The 20,944-nt window shown below is 39.4% G+C and overlaps 4 protein-coding genes across 9 annotated transcripts in view; 1 reads left to right on the forward strand and 3 right to left on the reverse strand.

The window, feature by feature from the left end:
- Positions 1 to 1,211, forward strand: part of gdpd5b (glycerophosphodiester phosphodiesterase domain containing 5b) — a 40,155-nt gene extending 38,944 nt beyond the window's left edge. For all 5 annotated transcript variants that reach the window (XR_006011465.1, XR_006011466.1, XM_041994182.1 and 2 more), the window contains one exon: positions 109 to 1,211. Coding sequence is in view for 3 of the 5 variants with exons in the window: in XM_041994182.1 (XP_041850116.1) it covers positions 109 to 194 (86 nt within the window). In the remaining 2 variants the exon portion in view is untranslated. The remainder of the gene's footprint in view (positions 1 to 108) is intronic.
- Positions 1,212 to 1,382: 171 nt separating this feature from the next.
- hspa13 (heat shock protein 70 family, member 13) lies at positions 1,383 to 7,022 on the reverse strand. The gene is made up of 5 exons (XM_041994183.1): positions 6,873 to 7,022; positions 6,436 to 6,776; positions 5,960 to 6,173; positions 3,677 to 3,844; positions 1,383 to 3,466 (listed from the first exon to the last, which is right to left on the reverse strand). Exons 1-5 carry the CDS (start codon positions 6,895 to 6,897, stop codon positions 2,886 to 2,888), a joined length of 1,329 nt encoding a protein of 442 aa, XP_041850117.1. The 5' UTR covers positions 6,898 to 7,022; the 3' UTR covers positions 1,383 to 2,885.
- Positions 7,023 to 8,156: 1,134 nt separating this feature from the next.
- On the reverse strand, positions 8,157 to 14,329 carry samsn1a (SAM domain, SH3 domain and nuclear localisation signals 1a). Of its 2 annotated transcripts, none has more exons than XM_041995702.1 (8): positions 14,170 to 14,329; positions 13,125 to 13,205; positions 12,793 to 12,921; positions 12,267 to 12,384; positions 12,018 to 12,175; positions 11,633 to 11,845; positions 11,343 to 11,490; positions 8,157 to 8,987 (listed from the first exon to the last, which is right to left on the reverse strand). In XM_041995702.1, the coding sequence occupies exons 1-8, from the start codon at positions 14,221 to 14,223 to the stop codon at positions 8,839 to 8,841; spliced, it is 1,050 nt and encodes a 349-aa protein (XP_041851636.1). In that variant the 5' UTR covers positions 14,224 to 14,329; the 3' UTR covers positions 8,157 to 8,838. The 2 variants fall into 2 exon arrangements, with proteins under 2 accessions (XP_041851636.1, XP_041851637.1); XM_041995703.1 differs by having other exon boundaries at positions 12,018 to 12,169; positions 14,170 to 14,326.
- A 1,745-nt stretch (positions 14,330 to 16,074) lies between these two features.
- LOC121645536 lies at positions 16,075 to 20,516 on the reverse strand. The gene is made up of 8 exons (XM_041994025.1): positions 20,233 to 20,516; positions 19,780 to 19,826; positions 19,038 to 19,078; positions 18,651 to 18,734; positions 18,338 to 18,432; positions 17,229 to 17,346; positions 16,199 to 16,632; positions 16,075 to 16,080 (listed from the first exon to the last, which is right to left on the reverse strand). The coding sequence occupies exons 1-8, from the start codon at positions 20,389 to 20,391 to the stop codon at positions 16,075 to 16,077; spliced, it is 984 nt and encodes a 327-aa protein (XP_041849959.1). The 5' UTR covers positions 20,392 to 20,516.
- Positions 20,517 to 20,944: the final 428 nt, after the last annotated feature.

A 20,944-nucleotide genomic window follows, 5' to 3' on the forward strand; every position in this document is an offset into this window, starting at 1 on the left:
GTAAGTTAATGTACTCTACCAAGGTGAGAGTGTTTTATGAAAGTAACGAGGTTAGAAAGCAAAATGATTCATGAATGCTGACCTTTTCCTGCGTTTGTCGCCCTCTAGAGGTGGGGAACGGAGTCAGCGGTGCTGAGGAGCTGTACGGGGATAATGGCTTCGATTATTACACCAATCAGGGCATCAGCCAGTAACTGAGACTGTGCCTGTGTGAGTCTGCTTTAATGAGCTCAAAAACAACATCATTCCTTCATCAGTGTGAGGCCTCTTCCCTCCTCTGGCCCACTGATGAACTGACAGACTGTTTCTACTGGAAACACTCAATTCCCTTCTGTACATTCTGTAAATGTCTCACTATTTCCTCATGGACATTGTATGTCATGCAAGCACTTCTTACTGGTGGAAATGTCTGAATCTGTAGATTCCTCCTGTTGCATCCAAATATGTAAGAGGCCCTTTGAGTCAGAAATGCATGCTTCTTCTTCTTTTTTTTTAAGAGATATCTGTCAAGATTCTTTGTTTTAAGCTAAATTTCCAAAGCAGTTTATTGTACGCACTGAAACTAATGTTCTTCTCTTAGAGATGAGTTTCCTTTTAAGGCTTTTTTTAGCAGGCTTTATCGCAGCATGAGGTTCACGTTAATATTTATATTTAAAGAGAAAAGCGTTTACAGAAGTCCTGCCTTCTCCTCCAGGTGATATATTCGTATCTAAGAGTTTTTGATACTTCCTCTGCTGTACTTCTGATCCATTCGTGCAGGTTTTGGGCTTTCTGGACTTTGTGTGAGCTGTGCTCACAGTGAAACCAGAAGAACTGGTAACAGTTTGGAGGATTAAGATGAGTGTTTTTTGGTTAATGATGAATGTGTTTTTGATTGTTTTGTTAAAACGTGTTAATTGTATTGTGTGTATTTTGCTGGGTATGTATTTTCTACCTTGCATGCAATGCTTTATTTAGTGTGTTACTTTTATGAGCAGTGAACTAAAATGTGAGATGCTCGAGCCAACTACAAAAAAAACATTACGTTAGCAATAGTCGGATCTTTGAGTGACAGTAAATTCTGTGGTATTTAAGTATTAGCACAAAATGCATCTACTTGCTGGTGTAAATGAAGTGTGAGGGGAGAGGTGGGAGTGCTAAATGTGGAAAATAAAGCTAAGCTAATTAAAGGGATGCTGCAAGTGTCCCAACAGCTAGCAAAGGTCACACAACTGATTGTCTTTTGTGGTTTTTTTTCCTCTCGGGGTATTTACTGTGCCTCAGAAGCATTAAATCTTCCAATATAGATTTTTATGAATGTATTTTCTTGATTCATTTATTTTTTACCTGAGTCGACTTCGAGGCTGTTTTGGGGGATCATGGGTTGTTCCTACCTATTTATGAACTTTCTGTACCCACGCTGAATCCCAGAGTGAAGTGAGTGAAATGAGTTAACTTTATCAACACCTGATAAAACTGTCTGAAGTGTATTGTGCAGAAATTAGAGGGTTACAAGGTGCAATTTGAAAAGAAAAAAAACAAGGGACAACACAAAATTTGAGAAATATTTTTTTTTAATAGGCTGAAAAGCAGAACGCAAGAGTTGAATAACCTTATTTAAAGTGGCCAGAGTCTGAAAATGTGTAAGACTTACAGTACAAAAACATCACAGTGCAGTTCCACACTGAAATGATCCTTACAGTAACTTTACCGCAGCTCTTTGTTATGATCCCAAATTTAAATAAGAAGCATAACTGTACAAAAACATGAAGTGCATTAAAGGACTGTGGGTGCATTCTGGGCTCACACTTACGGCACCAGAGATGCAGATCAACATCTTAACTGCATGTGCAACAACCAGTCGGGGGGGGATAAATATCCTCACATGAATGTCCATTACACATTCTGAATGTGACTATAACACATTTGTTAATTTCAAACACACAAGGCACTGGTGAGCAACACTTTGGTCCTTCTGTATGACTGACAGAGCAGCAAAGCAGCCTGGTCGACTACGCAATACTCTGATGTCTGCAAGTCATTTCCACTCAAATTGCACAAAAGAAGTAAAGTTGGCCACCAGACGGAAGTCCTGAAAGTGCAACAGTGAGCAAGCGTTTTTCAACTTCAGAGTCCAATAATTTAACCAGGGTTTTACTCATGATGCTAATGATCTAACTAATCATTAAAGCTCCTTCATCTTTCCTCTGAACCTCAACAGATCACTTTAATAATGAAGGAAATGGTCTATATGTAGACAAGTTTTAAATAAATTGCAGGCATTACATATTTAAAGTGAGGTCTATCAACATCCCAGTGACTTCCACTGGACAGGTGCAAAGCATCACATAGAGCTGGATAAAGGCCTCTGTTCATTTCAAATAAATTAGCAGCTTTTTGAAAAGGCACAAGCACACAGTGCCAGCCTGTAATGGAGGTGTGAAATTCTCCCAAACACACAAACTATAACCTCCCCACCAAAAAAAACAAATAACTGAAGATGTACTGGCTAGTCAAATAGCGGTTCCCTGAATTGAACACCATATTAGTTTCTATGACGACAGAGCAGGAGACAAAACTGCTGCTCGGTCACGCGTGATCCTAATATGTTCATTCTGCTGTAACTTTGTGCAACAAAAGCATGTCACACTAAAAATGTGAAGTGGCGCTGCAGACGTTATAAGTCAGCGTTACAGGAATGTTGTGTCAACACACTTTTTCCTTGTTACCACCTTTCACAATCAAAGAGGAAGCATAACACGAGTCGCACAGCCATCAGGTTGTCAGTGTTTAGTTGATGGCGCTTTGTGGTGTCCATTTGTCCCCACAGCAGATGTTAGATTGTGTTACAGACGTGACACTCAGGAATCGCTGGCTTGTATTTAAATTAATATCCTGGTTAGAGATTAGCTGAAGTTCGTCTTGCGCAAGTGTCTGTTGGGGATTTCTATCGCACTCACTTGTAGCGGCCAGGAGCCGCCCATGATGCCAGCCTGAATGGCCACGCCTGTAACCACAGCAAGGTCAGGGTCTACTGACGTGTTGGGCTCCTTCCCAAAGTATTCGCTGATCAGCCTCCTGATCCGCGGAATCCTGGTGGACCCTCCGACCAGAACAATCTCATCCACGTCCTCTTTCTCTAAGTGGCCCTCAGTTAACACGGTCTTTACAGGGGTCAGAATCTTCTGGAAGAGGTCCTCGTTGAGCTCTTCAAACAACTCGCGAGTGATCAAAACCTGGAAGAGAACTGGAGAGGGAGTGAGCCCTTCAGGGGACTCAGGACTGTCATGCAAGTGAAGGTGCAGAGGCACCTGGACAGTGGCAGTAGGGTGGAGGGTGAGGTTGAGCTTTGCGGCTTCCACTGCCTGTCGGAGACGGTGGATGTCCTCCTTGAGGTCGGGTGCGACACCAAACTCCTGCCGGATTTGCTCTGTGGTGTACTGAAGCAACCTCTGGCTGAAGTCCTGACCTCCCAACTTGTTATTTCCTGCAAATTAACAAGCGACAATTATTTAGATTAAATCTTCTTTATTTCAGATTATAACTACAATGACTTCAGGCCATTGGCTGAATAAATCTAAGACACCTGCTTTTTATATTAAACAAATAAAGTTGTGACATCATTGTCTTCAGCTGAAGAAATTACAGACAAAAGAATATAATACTACACTTATTTAGAGAGCGTAAAAACAATTACCTGCCATCGCCCTGGTGAGGAACATGCCTCCCTGTTTGTTGAGCAGAGACACATCCAGTGTTCCTCCTCCGAGGTCCACCACCAGCACGTTAAACACGTCCACCTTGTGGAGGCCGTAGGCAAGGGCTGCAGCTGTGGGCTCGTTGATCACACGCAGGATCTCCAAACCTGTAAGACCAGAACAATGGAATGAGAGAACTCTTGAAAAGCTCTTTCAGGCTTTCTCTGTTATGATTTAGAGAGAACAACATTTGGCAATAAAAAAAAAAAAAAAAAAAAAGCTAAAACCACTGGCACTAAATTGGAACCCAGCTGCGAGTGTTTTTTAGTCTTTGCATTTTAGAGTAGAAACAGCTATTCTTCTCTTTTTTTTAATCTCTATAAAACTTCAAGCTTAAATTATGCTGCACCTGCTGCCCTTCCTCGGATGTTGGAAACTTTTTGCTGCTATTGATAGATTCTCATCAACAGTTATGAAGTTGACATTACTTGTTAAGAAATGTAGATTAAAAACAATCTATCCGTGATGGCATTTTCATGGGTCTGTTGAGGCTTTTGATGTGGCTGACTGGGCCAAACAGCAGGCAACCAAAGAACACAAAATATCCAAGGCTGACCCACATTTGTGTGTTAAACTAGCAGACAGCTGTTTATGGTGTAAAAATCAAAATCTTTCTAAAGACTGCTTTTTAAATCACTTGGTAATATACCATGTCTGAGGTCGGTTTCGCTTGCTAGTTTCTCCCTTTTTTATAGCAACTATCAAAAACAACATTAGCATCTTTCACTAAGCGGTTACCAGTAGTGATGTGTGGATCGATACTCACATGGATACCTTCCATTGATACTAGCTATTTATGTTCTAGAATAAATTTTTCTAGAATAGATTTTTATATTAGTAGTTTATCACTAGCTAGATTACAGTAGAAAGTAACTTTAATGTCCGGATCGCGTCTAAACCCTACCTAGTTGGCAGGAACTACTTTTTCTTCTGCCATATGTGAAACAAGGCACAGCACAGCAGTGCACCGCCGACTCAGTCATGTGTGAAGCTGGACAGCAACACTGTGATTTATATGTGTGGGAGGACAAAGAGGTAATATAGCAACACCACAAACCTTCTTAAACATCTGAGAATCAATCATAACACAGATATTAATGAGGTTATAATGAGACGATCCAAAGAGGAGGAGAGAAGGACGGGTGTGCTGTTCAGATGAAACAGACTTGGAGTCCTCTGATGCTGCAGCCAGGTACTAACATACTATTCAGGTACAGAAGGGCAAAAATGTGCGGCTGTGTAACTGAATTTTCATCTGTCCGATAAGTTTAGGTCAGGGGTGTCCAAAGTCTGTCCTCAATCCTGCAGATTTTCAATGTTTTATGTTCTGACTCAAATTAAAAGGATCAAACAGCCTATGATGCTATGCAGAATGAATCATTCATTTGAGTCAGGTGTTGGAGCAGGGAAAAATCTAAACCCCGCAGGACTTTAGCTCCAGAGGACATGAGCTTGGACACCCTTGGTTTAGGTTTTTGTGTTTATCTTCAAACAACAACAGTTCCCCTCATTACTAAAACTAAGGCATCCTGTATAGTTATGTATGAAATAAACAAGTAAATGTTACAATAAAATGCTGCATGAGTTCAGGTTAGAGTATTATGTGTCCCTGAGATCAACCTCACATCAACAGGCCTAGATTTCATCAGGAAAGGATGCTTGATTAAAATATTTACTACAGGGAATGAAACAGCCATTGCGTGGTTTGAAAATAAAAATTCAGCAACTTTTATAAGCAACTATTCTTAACATTAGCCTCTAAAAACGTAAAATTTAAAGAAATGGAGCAATAGCAAAGTCCAGGGTTTGCAGAGCTGATGTGTGATGAAGGAATTAATTAGAGAATTGTGACTGTAATATTAAGGCACACTGGTCTTTCTGTGCTGCAGTGCTTTTACCAATCTGGGTCACATCAGTGCAAGACTTTATCAACTGAGTTGCATGAGTAAAATTTAAATGTTGCTGATAAAAGTGGCAGTCAATTATTTAGCTGTAAGTCTGATGTGTGACAGTCTGAGCTGGGTTTGATTAATGGAGGAAATGGAGGAAGCTGTTGTATTGTCACAGACAGACCTCAAGGAACTGTAAACCTATGAGTAAAAGAAGGGCATGTCTTCCTTGAATTACACTGACTCCAGGTACTGTAATGTAAGAAAAAAAAAAAAAAAAAGCAAAAATCCTAAGAGCAAATGCATCAAATGCAGTTTTCCAAGCAACCTGACCTGCAAGGTTAGCAGCTCTGACAGTGTAGTTCCTCTGTCTTTCATCAAATTCTGCTGGTACCGAAATGACAGCCTTCTGGATAGATACACCCAGCTGACCCTCAGCCATCTTCTTCATCTTCAGCAGCAGCCTGGAACCGATGAACTCTGGACTTACACTGAAGGTGTAGTTGGTAGAGATCACAAACTCTGCACTTCCATTGTTGTTTGAGACCTACAGGAGGGGCAGATGAACAGCATTAGTGAAGGTGAAAATAACAGAAACCTATTTTGTTGTCATTCTTATAATTTACAATGAGAACAACGATTAACTGTAAAGATGTCTGACGTTTTAAGACTAAGTTATTAGGAGATAAAAATAAGAAAAGCAGTTATTCAAAATACAATGATCTTTAACCTTGCTGGTGAAGTAGTCCCAGCATACACCACATCAATCAGTCTCTCGTCCTGAATTAATGAAACACAGCACGACCCACCTTGAACGGGTATCTAACGCTCTCCTGCTCCAGGACTTCTGGCTCAAATATCTTTCCAATAAACCTCTTAGCATCGTAGATTGTGTTTTGAGGGTTGCTGTCAGCCAACTCCACGGCCTCGTGTCCGGCCAGGACCGCAGTAGCAGTGAAGGAGACGGCGCTAGGGATGCTCTTCCTGCCCTCTTCATCTCCGATCACCTCTACTTCTCCGCTGCCCGGATGAAAGACACCGACCGAGCAGAAGGTGGTACCTAAGTCCAAGCCGATGACTTTGGGTTTGGGGGGCGGCAGATACTGCTGGCCCAGATATCCAGCCAGGAAAAGAGCCAGAATTACCGAACCTGCGGTACCGGAAAAACATGCGTATCACAAGTGGACCAAACCGGCTAGCTTGTTTATAAGTATCTACTACAAAGAATGGCAATACTTCGACTTACCAATCATAGACATTTCTCCAGCCATCGTCACACACTCTTACGAAGTCACCGACGTTTGAAAGTCACAAAATGTCTTTGAAATTATTCAGGTTTCTGTTAAACGTTGTCCAATTTGGACAGCAGGATGACGCGAAATGAGAATTTTTTCAGTCTATCAACAAAATACACGTCAACGTTGCTGGCTCCCCAGTATATCTGGGTAATGTAGTTTTCAGCTCACACTAAATACGCCATGGCCAATTCAGTAGCTGTATAACTAATACTACAATTCCCATCAAGCTCAGGGATCGCAAGGGCTAAAGTAAATCGTGACGTAACCCAGTTGTTCAGCCAATCCAATATAGGGAAGGCAGTCGATCGGCATGCCGCATTCAATGTACCTTTGACATAAAAATCAAAATTCGAAATGTCGGTTTCCAATTCAGAAATCGAAACACTATAGTGGGAAAATATGTTAGTTTTGCAGCCTCGCTGTTAACATAAATACTCGTCTGCTTCAACGAAGTTTACTAAACTATGTCTTAGATTTAACATGTTCTGCCTCTTGAATAACACAATAAGGATTTTGCATTACCATGCCTATTTTTGGATTGGGACATATTTCCGTGATTCCCAATTGCCAGTGAATGCAACAATAACGCAATGAGTGGGTCCGCATCATTTATTGCCCAGGCGACCGAACGGCTAACTAGGTTGGTGGAGTTTTCCCTCCTTTAACGGAGCGATCAGCTGGCTCAGACCCCGCGGCTTGTTCGGTCAAAATGCCCCTTTAAACCACATGGGAGCAACAAGCAAATCAGAGTGGGTTTTCAGACAAACCTGTTCCAAACTTAATAAATAATGTTGATGTGTGGATTTTATTTTATCATATTATATTATATTATATTATATTATATTATATTATATTTTTGTTCTGTTCTTTTGTTTTGTTAAACCATCTTTCCAAAAACGTTTCAACCTCCATTTTAAGCAGAAAGCTCCTCCTGTTTCGTTCATTATCACTTCTCCCCGGGTCATCGCCCAACTGACAAAAAGGAGCGAACCCTTTAGTTTAACGCTGCATTTGCTGCATAACACACATAACGTCTTGGAGTGCCACCTTAATTTATAAAGAAGTTAAAAATGTAATTTCTGACATTCGTTAATGCCAAGTTTGAAATCTATTTAAAATAATATCACAGTTTTTATTTGTTAACTTTAATTCATAAATACAAAGGCAGGAATTCAGATATAATTTATCAAGCAGTGTTTTGGTAGATGAAATAAGGCACCAAATTAAATTACATCTGACTGTATTTTATTCATTTTATTTACAAAACGTTGAGAAATCAGATTAATATTGTCTCTCGCTTCAACATATAAAATTACTCTCATATACAGACACATGCACACTCATTAAAATTCACGTTCAGAAATTAATACACTTGTTAATCTGTACAGTATACACTGTAGGCCATAATCCAGATATAAGTACACCAAAGTATGCCTTCAGCAGTGTCCATTCAGCCACAGGGAGAAAAAGTGGAGCACTGCTGAAGCTGAGTTGTAACTGGATGTAATGGGAAATGTAAAAACAATGCAGCTTTGATAAATAATGGCTTAACAGTATGCAAAAACATTGAAGGATTTAAAATGCAATAAATACAACAGAGGTTAAAACAACAAAATCCAGCTTCTTCTGCAACTTCTAATAAAATAGATTCTAAAAATCAAAATACAACTTTTACCTTATTAAGCAAAGAAAGGATAAGATGATATTTGGGATATTAAGTTGTCTAATCTCCCTCCCATGTCACAAACTTTTAAAATGCTGCATTAGGTAAGGTTGTGGATGGAGCAAGTGATATAAACATGACATTCGGAAAATATTACAGGATCAGTTTTCAAACCATTTCCACCTAAGCCATAGCTAAAATTGTAACTTTGAATCCCAAATGTCAACTTATCCGTCTCAGAAATGAGCGCTTCACGAATCCACCGTGACGTGCTCTGCATCCTCTTTGCTGTCTGAGCACTCAGATGGTATGAAGCAGCCGGAGTCTCTGGGACAATCACTGTCTTCTTCCTGCAGATTTTGGGAGGATTTGTGCTCCTCTGCCTCCCTCACATCATCACCTGCAACCACAAACCAAATGGAATTAAACCAAATGTCACAGTATTACAAGTAATAGCGTTCACCCACATTTGAGAGGATAAAATCTGTAGCAAGTGATTCATTCAGTGAAACTAAACACAAGTCTAAAGCTGATGCTCTTTGACATTTAATTTGATTCATTGCTCCGATAAAAACAAGCACTTTGAATTAAATTTAGTGTCAGATGTTATTCTCATAAGTGATGTCAAAGCAGTTAATGTATTGGTAGCTGACAGCGTGGGTAAATGACCCAAATAAAAAACTATCTTGTGCAGGCATAACCCAGCACAAACATGTCACCCTCTTTTAAATACATCTATTTCCACTGCAAACAGTTTCATTATTTCACTGTTATTTCATTTGTCAGAGGCCACTAATCCTCCTAACTGAGGCACTTATCTAATGTTGTGCAGCTTGATTAAATTACTGGCATCTCGTGTATTGTCAAGCTGCAGCCTCTGCCATCTGTTAAGCTGCACTGTCAGCCAGACAGAGAAATTTCAATGACCTTTAAATTGCCTTGTCCACATCTGCCTGGGTTGCACTGAATAAAACTAAGTGAGAGACAAAACACACTAGGGAATGTTGCACTCTTTTTACAATGGAGTGTAGTTTTGATCTCATGCAGGCTGTGCGATAATCAGCCTTCTGGTAAAGACATCAGATTACAGGAACACCTTCTGGTCTGTTAAGTACTTTCTATCTGAGTAACAGGAAGTCACTGGCAAGCCTCTCACAGGTTGCATCATGGCACTAAGATCTCAGCTTTTACCTTTTTTTTTTTTTATGTAAACAACAATTTCTTTTACTCTCTAGAGAAAGGAACTGGCAAGAAATGAGTAATAAAAATATGCTGAAAGAAACATTTTACTCACCATAAATATTCATTAAGGTCTTTAATGTGTTTCTGTTTCTATTTGTGTGTACTTTTAGCAGCTTGAAATACACATAAAGTTGTTAAATTCTTTATTGAATACTTTTTTTCCCCTTATGCTTTTTTAGGCATAATCACAACGCAACATGTTTATCATCAAATCTGCATTCTATCTAATGGTCAGAAGGGGGCGACTTCTGCAGATGCAAAACAGTAAATGAATTTATTCTCTTATTGGACAACATTTTCTTGATAGTTCATCTTTCCACTTTGTTTTGCATTTTAGTCTTTGGACCATGATGCTAATTTTGTGAATTAAGGCCCCATCTTGACTAAAAATGCAACACATTAGGGTTATGATTCAAGATGAAGTTAAACTGAAATAGACCAGCTGCGACCGAATGCACATGTGGAGTTTCTAATTCACGGCTTGTTTTGTACTCTTCAGATTTAAAAGGCCAGAATGCTGAACCCTGACATAAAACAGAACTCTTTAAATGGTTATGGTCTCCATTTAACTTGGAATTTAAGAGGTAATAAAAGCAAATTATGTTGCCTTTTTGGAGTCAAAGTTAAATGTGAAACAAGGAAAACTGCTATAAAAAGTGTACACAATGATGCCTTGTTTACACACAATGTGAGTTGAGTTCATTTTTCTCATTTACACATGTTGCCTTCTTTTCTCCCACACTGTTCAACATAAGTAAATACCTTTTCTTCCTGGGGGCTTTTAACTATACTACAGCACAGGGAAAAGTTCATTTAAACAGTTTCACACTGTTTCATGTAATATGCACACAGAATCACCATGTCAGAATAATACTGAGGGAGCGGTATGATGTAATAAGTTGGTCTGCCTGGTGGTTATTTTGTAAAAAAAACTGGATAAATACCACAGAAGAAGACAACAGAAAGCAATTCCACACACCTATTGATGATTTCAGGATGTGTATGGACTGACTAATCATTAACCTGCATGCAAACACACGCGTAAACGATGGTCTACAGTCTGTAAATTTATCAGAAGTACAGACTACAGATTCCTAGTGTTCAATGTAAGGCAATGCATTTTTTGTCTTGATGGTCAAAAATCTCAGATGTGCAAGAACAAATGTTAGCATAAAAAAACGGGGGAGTTTTCCACAGCTGGTATTCACCGTTGTTAAAGATGCTTATAGAAGATATACAGAACACTATGTATGCATTCATTATAGTGTTGTGTTTTATTCTGCTGGAATAAATGGACACTTGGTTAACTCATCATGTATGAACACACAAGTGCGTGGAAACAAGTGTATAGGTTCCTTCATATGAGGTGCTCAGAGCTTGTTTTCCAGGAGAGATGAGCTTTTTGATTGGTTGAACCATGTTGTTAGTTAATAAAGTATTGTTTCCAGTCTGTAATGCTGTTTGTGTTAATCATTAACATTACAAGTCAATGATTGCTGAAGACGCTCCTGACCTTCTGTGTAGCGGTATTCAGCAGCAGCGAGAATCCTACGTCTGTGCTCGGGGTCTTTGACGTTCAGCTCTATCAGGTGTTTCTCCTGCAGGTGCAGTAGGTCCTCCACTGTCTGGTAGCCATTCAGCAACAAGGCAGAGGCGTATTCCTGAAATAACATCATACATTCATCACTGTGTTAACCTTTTAGAGTTACAATAAGATTGAATATGCAAGAAGTGACTTCTTAAAGACTTTGATTTGCCAATAATTAGCGCTTACGTTGCCAGGTCCACAGATTCTGTACTCACCTCCAGCTTTAACCGCTCAAGTAACTCCAGAAGTGTTTTAGGTCGAGGTCTTTTGCACAGCTTCTGTTGTCTGATCTTGGGTGCTTCCTCTTCTTCTTCTTTCTCCACCACAACATCCACATAGATGAACTTGAAGTTTCCTACTTTGTTGTTGAGCATACCTGTCCAGATGCCCATTGGAGGCTTGCTGATGATGTTGATAATATCCCCCACCTAGAAAAAATGATTGCAAGTCATTAAATTTTTAATTAATTGTTTGAGGATCAACTGGAAGGCCTAACTCTTAAAACTAAAAAGGTTTTATCTCTTAAAATAATTGTTTCCACTACAGGTCTATGGTGCGTCAGCTTTGTTATTATTATTATATTATTTTATGGGAAATTACCTTCAGTTTGAGGGAGTCAGTGTCATACGGACTGGGAACAAAATCTGTATGAACCCGAGCCCTGCCGCAGAATTGACCCTGATAGGAGCCGTCCTCCTCCAGCCTCAGACTGTCCCTCTTACCAGAACCATTGGACTCACTGGTCACACCACCTAAACCCATTAATTAACACAGCACATATCACACAGTTACATAGTTCTAGTTACCTAATTGCATCAAGCTCTTCAAAAATTCTGTGCAGATACTCACTAGAGGAGCTCTGACCGCTGTAAAGACTCTCCAAGGAGTTGCTGGTTTTTGCAGAGTTTTTCTCTGCTGGTGGACAACTTTCTGTCTCAGCTTCTGGGTCTTTGTCTGTGTCATCTCCCTGAAAGAACAATCTGAATTTAACTGAGCGAAAATGGGGAAACTGCAGGTGAGCTCACATGAAAAATAAAAAATAAAATAAAAAGAGAAAGTCTCAGAGCATCTTCCTATCTCCCCATCTGTGGTATAATAAAAATAAAAAACACTTTGTTTTCCTGTGTAGATCAGTGTGAAAAGCTTAATTAAAATATTACCAACAAGAGCGTCACATTTCAGGATGTGGGTTTCAGTGAGATGAACAATGATAAGACTCTTGAGAAAAACAGCAGAGGTTTGCAGTAAGGGAGGTTGATAACAAATACGACGGGGCTTTTTGAACATTTGGGAACACAAATGATAGACTGATGAGTGAAACACAAACCAGTATCATTAAACTGTTACTCAGGAAGATGAGGTGTAAGCAACTTACCATCTCTTCAGAGAAAGACTTGGCGTGTTTTTTGCCCATTTTTCTTCGCATGGTTAGTGAAATCTCTTTCATCTTCCTCCCGAGCCCAGCTGATTTGTTTGGGTCTGGACTTTCACATTCTTCTCTGAGCTGAGAAGAGAACGTTGAACAGAACTGTGACGTTAACACATGAAAGATCAAAGCTCTTTTTGGACAGCTTTGTATAAGCCTACTTTTCTTAAAGTATCTTCTCAGTTTGACTCTGAATATTCAGTTTATATTCAATGACATTACAGCAACATGTCATTGACTCTTTACTGTTATAAGAGATAAAGATAAGTGCGTCTACAAACCGTTGTTGGTCCATTTTCCTCTGTTTTTGCCTGGGATGAGTGATGTCTGAGCCCTTCAAACTTGCCAAAGCTTGTGGAGCGCTGTAATAGACAAGTACGTCAGAAAGACAAAGGACACGGATCTGATGTAACCTGTTGCCTCATCCACATGAATCTTTGTAGTAAAAGGCGTTAAACATCACACAAAGTATCACTATAGCACTTTCTGCTCTTATTTTCTATCAATTTCTGTCAAGGAAAATCAAAGCATTACTGGTTTTTGCTTAAAGACAAGAACAAGCTAATGTTAGATGTAGTGTATGTAGGAGTGTATGCAGAAATTCATGCTGCTCCAAATGTGTTTCAAATAAAAACTCATACTATATGAAAAATATTGATGCTTCATACATGGTGCAACACCTCAGCAGCAGCAGAGAAAAACAATTTCTATAAAAGTGCAGTGGCACACATAGAGTAACAGAGAAATATATAAATAGTAAACTACTAAACTCTCACCGCACCAGCGACACGGTTGCTTTGCTCTGTCTCTGCAATTTTTCATAAAACTAAAAGTCATCGTAATCTCTCCCAAACCCCCATCATCCCCTCAGCAAAGCACTGAAATAATTATATAAATGAATAATCCCTGGAAATCCTGGTTAAATATGAGCTGCGTACTCCTAGACAGCCCTTGGCAGACTGAGTTAATGCAGCAGCGACTTTTCTGGTCCACTTTCTGCTACACTGCCAACGCTTACAGAAAAAAAAAAAAACTCATTTATTTCACTTTTTGTGTTTGTATTATTTACACCTTAGACTTTTACTGTTTTACACTGTGAAGTGTTTACTGGAAAATACTATTTTCTATGTGTATCTAAGCAAAACCAGATGCCTTTGGAGGAAATAAAACACTTTTATATTGAGAACAACTAGGGCATTGTAACTTCCTCTTGTTTATTCTTGACTTTTTATCATTTTTAAGAATCAAAAGTAAAATCTGCTCATCTCAGCTTTCCACAAACCATCATAGTCAGCATTTTTCAGATTTGTTGCTTGTTTCACCTACCTTTGGTTTGCTCTTTGCCTTGTCTGACACATTGGATGCAGCCCTGTGTAGCATTTTTCTCAGTTTTTTTAAGTTTGCTGACAGATCTCAGTCCCTGCTCTTTACTGTCCTTTACCTCACTCCTCTGACACCAAAGTGTTAACTAACCCTAGACTATCTGTCTCAGGTTGACTGGCCCACTTCCTTACAAAACACAGGATGTGAGGCAATTGACATTGTGCCTCTGGTTGCAGTATTGCTTCGAAAGGGGAAAAATACAAATGCTTAAATGTGCACTTTGTGGCTCTCTCAGAGCAACACACTGAAAACCACTTCCAGGAATAACAGCATATAGGTTATCTAATCGTGGTATTTTTTTTTAAATAATTAAGAGACCTGATGAAAATGAAGTTATGTCACATCTGCTGCCGGTGCTGCTTTGCTTTGATTGATTCTCACCGAGCTGGGCTGTAATGCCACTAAGTACAACTCACATAAACACTGCAGTAAGTTACGAAGGTTATAATTTGATTACTCCACATGCCTGTAAACCTCACAGGACAAGCTGTTTAATGATTAATTTATTGGGCTGAAAAAGAAAAAAAGAAAACATGTAAAACAAAACAGAAACTAACTGAATAGATGTAAGATATTTATATTAAATCCCTATAAAAAATTTCCCTTCATCAATAATAGGGAACTTGGTTATGGTAAATGATTCTGGAGCAATTACTTATTTCTTAATGTGGGGGGAAAACATTTGAGGAAGTGTTGTATGTCAGAGGAACAGCTGAAAGTGGCAAGTCTGCTGTGTCGAAACACTTTCCGGTTGATCTCTGTTCTCAATATTGAAGTCATTCTGTTTTATTTCATGTCTTGGAAACTGTCAAACAAATCAACAGCTAATTTTTCTCATTGACAAAAGTTAATGATAAATCAAATCAAATAAATAAATGACTACCTGTTAACCTTTTATTTTAAACCTGATAGGTGTCCAAGTGAATCTGAAGCCATGTTTACTCTTGACAGGATCTGTAATCGCCCTTATGTGAGGATTGGCTGCTGTGTTTATATTGCAGCTGGTTTCATTTGGTCACTAGAACAAAAGGAAATTCTACAGACAAAACCGCTGCCTAATCCAGCCGCCTCCAATCAGCTGTAAACTCCCATCAGTCCAGATTAAGGTTTCTAATCTGTGACTTCAGAGGCTCCTGGTTCCCCAGAGAGTCATTTGCTTATCTTAGTGGATGAATGAAAAATGGCATTTCTAACATTACAGCCACCTTCCATTATGGTGAAATATTCTCAAATAAAAGTTTGCGGGTTGGCTCAGCTGTAGGGGGAAGGAGTAATGCTGTGCTTCAGGGCAGGTGAGACACACAGCATAAAGACAAACAAGTAAAGGAGCAAAACCAGTGTTGTTACATATCCCTACAAGAAGCTTCATCATTGTAAAAACCATTTCTGGATACAGTCTTCAGAGGCTTCATGTCCTGCTGAAGGACTTTATCTGTAAGACCCAGAGGCACTCCAGATCAACAGGGATTTAGTAATCTCTACACCAGATCATTCTTTTCATCTTGGACTGTTTTCTCAGTATGATGTTAAGCTTTGACAAGTGCTTTGTGTAACACATGGCACATGTTGCACGTGATGACTGGATATTAGAAGAGTCATGCTTAAAGAAATGTCAAGGCAATGGCATCCAACATCAGTCTGCACATTTGTTTGGTATTAACAGAGAGCAATCACTGACAGTCTTCACTCCTCAAAGTCGTCCCCATTTAAGCTACAGTTTGTATGCGATAATGTCAGCTGGGCATTCTTTGTGCTACTATTGCTATGGTCAATGTATTCTTTTATTCTTTGCCCTGCTGGATTACAAATATGCATTATTTTCCAAAATATTTAGGCAGCTGTAGATGTTCAGATCTTTGTAGATCACAAAGTGACATCAGGGAGACAACAGATTGGTCCCCAATATCGGGTAGGACATTTAGCCACAAATAAAGCTGGTTGTTAAGTAAAACCCATGATAGCATAGACTTACATTTGGGTCTGAAAGGTCCACTTCAGTGACAGATCGTGGCACCCTTGGGGGAATTTGAGGTTTGCTATCCCGCTTCAAGCTGTCATTCTGGGCCATTGGGGGCTGATGCCGTCCATCCCACTCCTTTCCAGGTGATGGGCTGAATTCATGGGAATACACTCGATACTCTGTGAGTGGCCGGCGGCAGGTGTGCTGAACTGTCCCCCATGCAGGACTGCTGTCACCTGGGTTGCTCCACCGCTGGTGGTGGGTGGGTGTTGCACCACCAGGTAAGCTGACCATCATGTCTGCACAGCGACCTGGGGTTGTGTTCTCCTGAGCGGGCAGGGTTGAGGATTTACCAAGGAACAGTCTTTTGTCTGACCTGGATGTGTATGGAATGTCCAAATAGTTGGGTCCCAGTGTTGGACTCATTGTGCCTGGTGGAGAACAGACTGAAAAAGAAGACAGGAAGGAAGAAAGTGAACATTAAAGTGACATTTAGATGTAGAAATAAATTCAAAATCTAGCTGGTGCTGCTGTAGAACAGTACATTATTACAATGTAAAGCACTTATTCATACACAAAAAGGTGCTTTAGTGTCATGCAAGTAACAAAATATGAACTGAAAATGGATTTGAAGGATAAGGTCTGTAGGACCACTTTGCATCTTGAAGCAGGATTGGAAATCGAAAAGGAGGAAATGTTGATCATATCACAGTATCAATCAGTTGCTGTTTGCCCTTTTTCTGTTGTGGCTCTTTTGCCTGGTTTGAACCAATGCTTTTTTGGGGCTTTTTTGGGGCTCATTGTGCACATATGCTGTAAAGACACTGCAGAGATCCTGAAGGTGTTGCATTACATCAAAAAAAGTTATAAACTCGAGCTACATGTCTACTGCATGCAACTTTTCTCATTCAGGATGCACAAATCTGGCACAATCATTGCATAGAAACTGAGTCATGCAGATGCTCTAAATGTCATGAAGTGCAGTTAAGTGTATGCAGTAGAGAGATAGCATCTTTAAAAGGTATGTAAAAATCTGTCTAACCTCTAGAGTTGTGACTTTTCTTAGATCCTTCTTTCCCACTCCTTCCACCTGGTTTCTTTCCAGTCTTTTGGTTTCTTTTGACAGCAGGCTTGGACTCTGTTGTCACACCACTGGTACTCTGAAAAAAACAAAAAACAAATGTGCATCCCTTTAAAAATACTTTTAATCACCAAATCTTTCTGATTACTCAAAAGGTAATGCTAATACCCCCACTTTCATGTAACACAGCTCAGTTGCTCCCTTTAAAATAAAACAGTGTCTCTAGATTTATCATTAAAACTTCAGCTGTGAACCAGATAACAGTTTGAAAATGTCATCACCTGTGTGCAGGCTTGGTGGCATACAAATCCCCTTAGCATCACATTTACAGTACATACTGTACATCAGCAAAGATTTGACCATGTTAAACATTATCCCTCCTCACAGATGTAGGCCAAATGATGGTCACCATACTATAAAGTCATTTGATAATGTTAGCATTTTAGCTCAAAGAACTGCTTAAGTAAAGCAACACAAAGCCGCTATCGCTACAGCTACATAGCCTCATAGAGAGGCATAGAAATCTACCACTAATCCAGTATACTGGCAGGCTCAGCTTTGTTTTCTTTTCACTGTGATGGGCATTAATCAGACTGGGCGCTGATCTGACAAATAGCATTTACACTTGTGACCCCAAACACACATTTTTGTTTACATTCAGCCATGTGGCACACGCATTACAGTGAGATCTTTTTGGACAATTAGTGTTGAATTAAAACCCAATCAGAAAGTGTGTCATTGGGACATTGATGCCAAGAAGGCCTGAATGTCACAAGAAAGCAGAAGATTAAAACTTCTGTTAATGTAAAAAAGCCTGATGCGAAATGCCTGACTCTCATGATGCTGCTTTAACAAAAAGCATCTCTTTAGCTCATTCTGTTAGCAAACTTTAAAAGTGATATTTGTATGGTTTAAAACACAAAAGTAAAAGCTATTTAATTTGTTATTATTATTATTTAAATTCAACAGTGTTTTGCAATGATTTTGCACTGTAGCAACATCCATGCAAATCATCTTTTAAATGAGGCTTTATATGAGTGAATCAAGCAAAAAATAAATAGTCCTCTCACCTGGTTTGATGATGGTTTCTCCTTTTTCTTTGTGCCAGAGTGATGGGCTCCTTTCCCTGCTTTTGTTTCTGTTCTGTGCTTAGTCTTTCGCACTTCTACAAAAATAAAGTACATTTGCTTTACTGGCTGAGAGATAAACTGGAAAGTCTATTTTTTAATTGATTTCTAATAATACAGAACTCTGTGAATCAAATTAAACAATGCAATTTTTTTCCCCCAAATTAGACACAAACCCACATCTTCAGACATCATACAGATTCCAAACTGCTGCATTTTAGTTTAGATGAGCTTAACCCATTTATTTTGTTTTTACCTTCAATGTGATTGTTGGGGATGTGGACTAAATCTTCTCGACTCCTGGCAGGCTGCCACACTGCAGTATTACAGCCGGGGTTATCTGTGGTGGGGGGGAGACAAACAGTGAGCATCTTATGTGAAAGGTCAGGGTCAACAAGGGCCACTGAGTCACATCAGCCTGATCCATCTGCAGCCAGTTTAATCCACGTAAAAGACAATATCAATTTGTGAACAGCCTCAAAATTGTATTGTGTTTCAATGTTGAAAAGGGTCTTGATCATTGTATTATTCCATCTAAAACACTAATAAAATCTGTGGTCACATCTCTTTGTTAAAACATGCTTTTAAATAAATTCAGAAAAGAAAAAAAAAGAAAAACTGAGAGGAAATTGTTTGTACTCACCCAGTGTTTCGTTATCTGATGCAGATTTGGATACATGTGTTCTGAAAGGAAAATACACGTCAAACATTTGGACTGACCTTATTTTTTAATACATACATAATACATACAAAACATGCAGTTGTAGCGACACATAGAGCGTGAAGTTAAAGTTGTCATCGGTAAAGGTGGGAAGTAAAGGTGTTGAGGCAACTAGGACCTTGAATCCGCTTAGGCCTACCCAAAGCCCCATAATCTGCCTCCTGCTGGCCCAGCAGTCTAAAGGCCCATTTTCTCGAAAAAGACAAAAGAAAATCTCTTTCAATCAAGCCTAAAAATAAAATAAATGTTAAGCTTTTTGTTTCGATTGTGCTGTCAATCCCCACGCTAAAAGAGGAGAATTGTACATGTGTATCAAACAGAGGGAATGAACTGAAGATAAAGATGAGGAGAGGAGCCCTGCTTTCTGTTTTGCCTTAGAAGGATTTACAGAATTAACATCCCAGTGAAAATAAACAGGGAGCCTTTCAAGCCACATTATTACTCCATGAGGCAGCCCTTTCACTCATAGGGCAGATTTTTGCACTGATCTGGATGTACATGCAAAAAAAATAAATAAATAAAAAAGTGGATGTCTGATATACTTGCAAGGTTATCATTTTATTTTATTTATGTTTTATGCATGATGGAATGCCACAAATAAGATTAAACATTTCTCTGTTTTACTTATCAGCTAAAAATGAATTTTTTGATGCATGCTCTTTACCTTCTTTTCTTTTTATTTGTGTTGGTCCCATGTGTCTGCGGCATCTCCTAAAGAAAAACAAAGCACTAAAACATTTAACAGTCTGCAAAACAACGACAGCTAGAGTTTAGTCCAAATGGATTAATTCAATTAACTTTAATTTACATAAAGAATCGTTTAGACCTTAATATTAGGCCATGAAGGACACGGACATTTAAATTATTGTACATGACAACCCTGAATTAACTATTTCTGAAATGTCTGGCCTTGAGAGCAGATGTCAGGCAGATCTGTCCATCATTTCATAATCAGCTTTATTTTGTTGGAACAGTCTGGTTGGTGGGAGTTTCTAAATACCAATCACTCAAAGTGACCATGCCACAATTGTTTGCGTGGTTCCACCATTCACACTCAACACAGCATGACTGTCTTGTGGACATGCATGAGATTTTCATGACATGCTGTCACACTCACCAGGGATATAGACCTTCCAGACCCTCGCCACTTTGTGTGGTCATCCAGCAGGACAGCAGGGCTGCAGGAGCGGCTGCAGGAGCGACTGGATGAGCGGCTGGGAACAGGTGGGGGAGGGCCATCGCTGGAGCGCTGCACTGCCTCATACAGGCTGTCCATAGACCCCTCCTGATACCAGCGGACAGACAGAAGGACATACAGCTGTTCAAAGGGGAAACTTGGAAGATAGCGTGATTCATTAAGACAGAGGTGCAGCTATCATATATGCAAATGATCCAGTTAGATGGACAGACATCCTGTCTTTTCTATAAAAATAAATTCAGAAGAAGAAAAAGACAAATCAGCATAAACATTCAACACCTAATGTCATCCATTTAACAAATCACTAGCTATAAAATCTCATTCCAGTTTTGCACATGCAAGCCTGGTTCAGTTTATTTAAAAGGCCTTCATGGATGGTTTAAAGTTAAAAAATATGCACACACTGAATTCTGGAAAATTATGGACATAAATATCTAAATATCAAACATTTAAGAATAGCAAATGGATGGATTGATGCTTCGGGGCCTCACTGCTAACGTGTTATCCCCTGATTAAGTCTGAGTACTATGATAAACACACACATATACACACAGTTTTAGGTTTAAATAATCCATAAAATGCTTGAAAGGACGCATTAGAGCCATAAGGATTTGACCTAATGGATGAACAT

Source organism: Melanotaenia boesemani, chromosome 9 (assembly GCF_017639745.1).
Source record: "Melanotaenia boesemani isolate fMelBoe1 chromosome 9, fMelBoe1.pri, whole genome shotgun sequence".
Lineage (NCBI taxonomy): Eukaryota > Metazoa > Chordata > Actinopteri > Atheriniformes > Melanotaeniidae > Melanotaenia > Melanotaenia boesemani.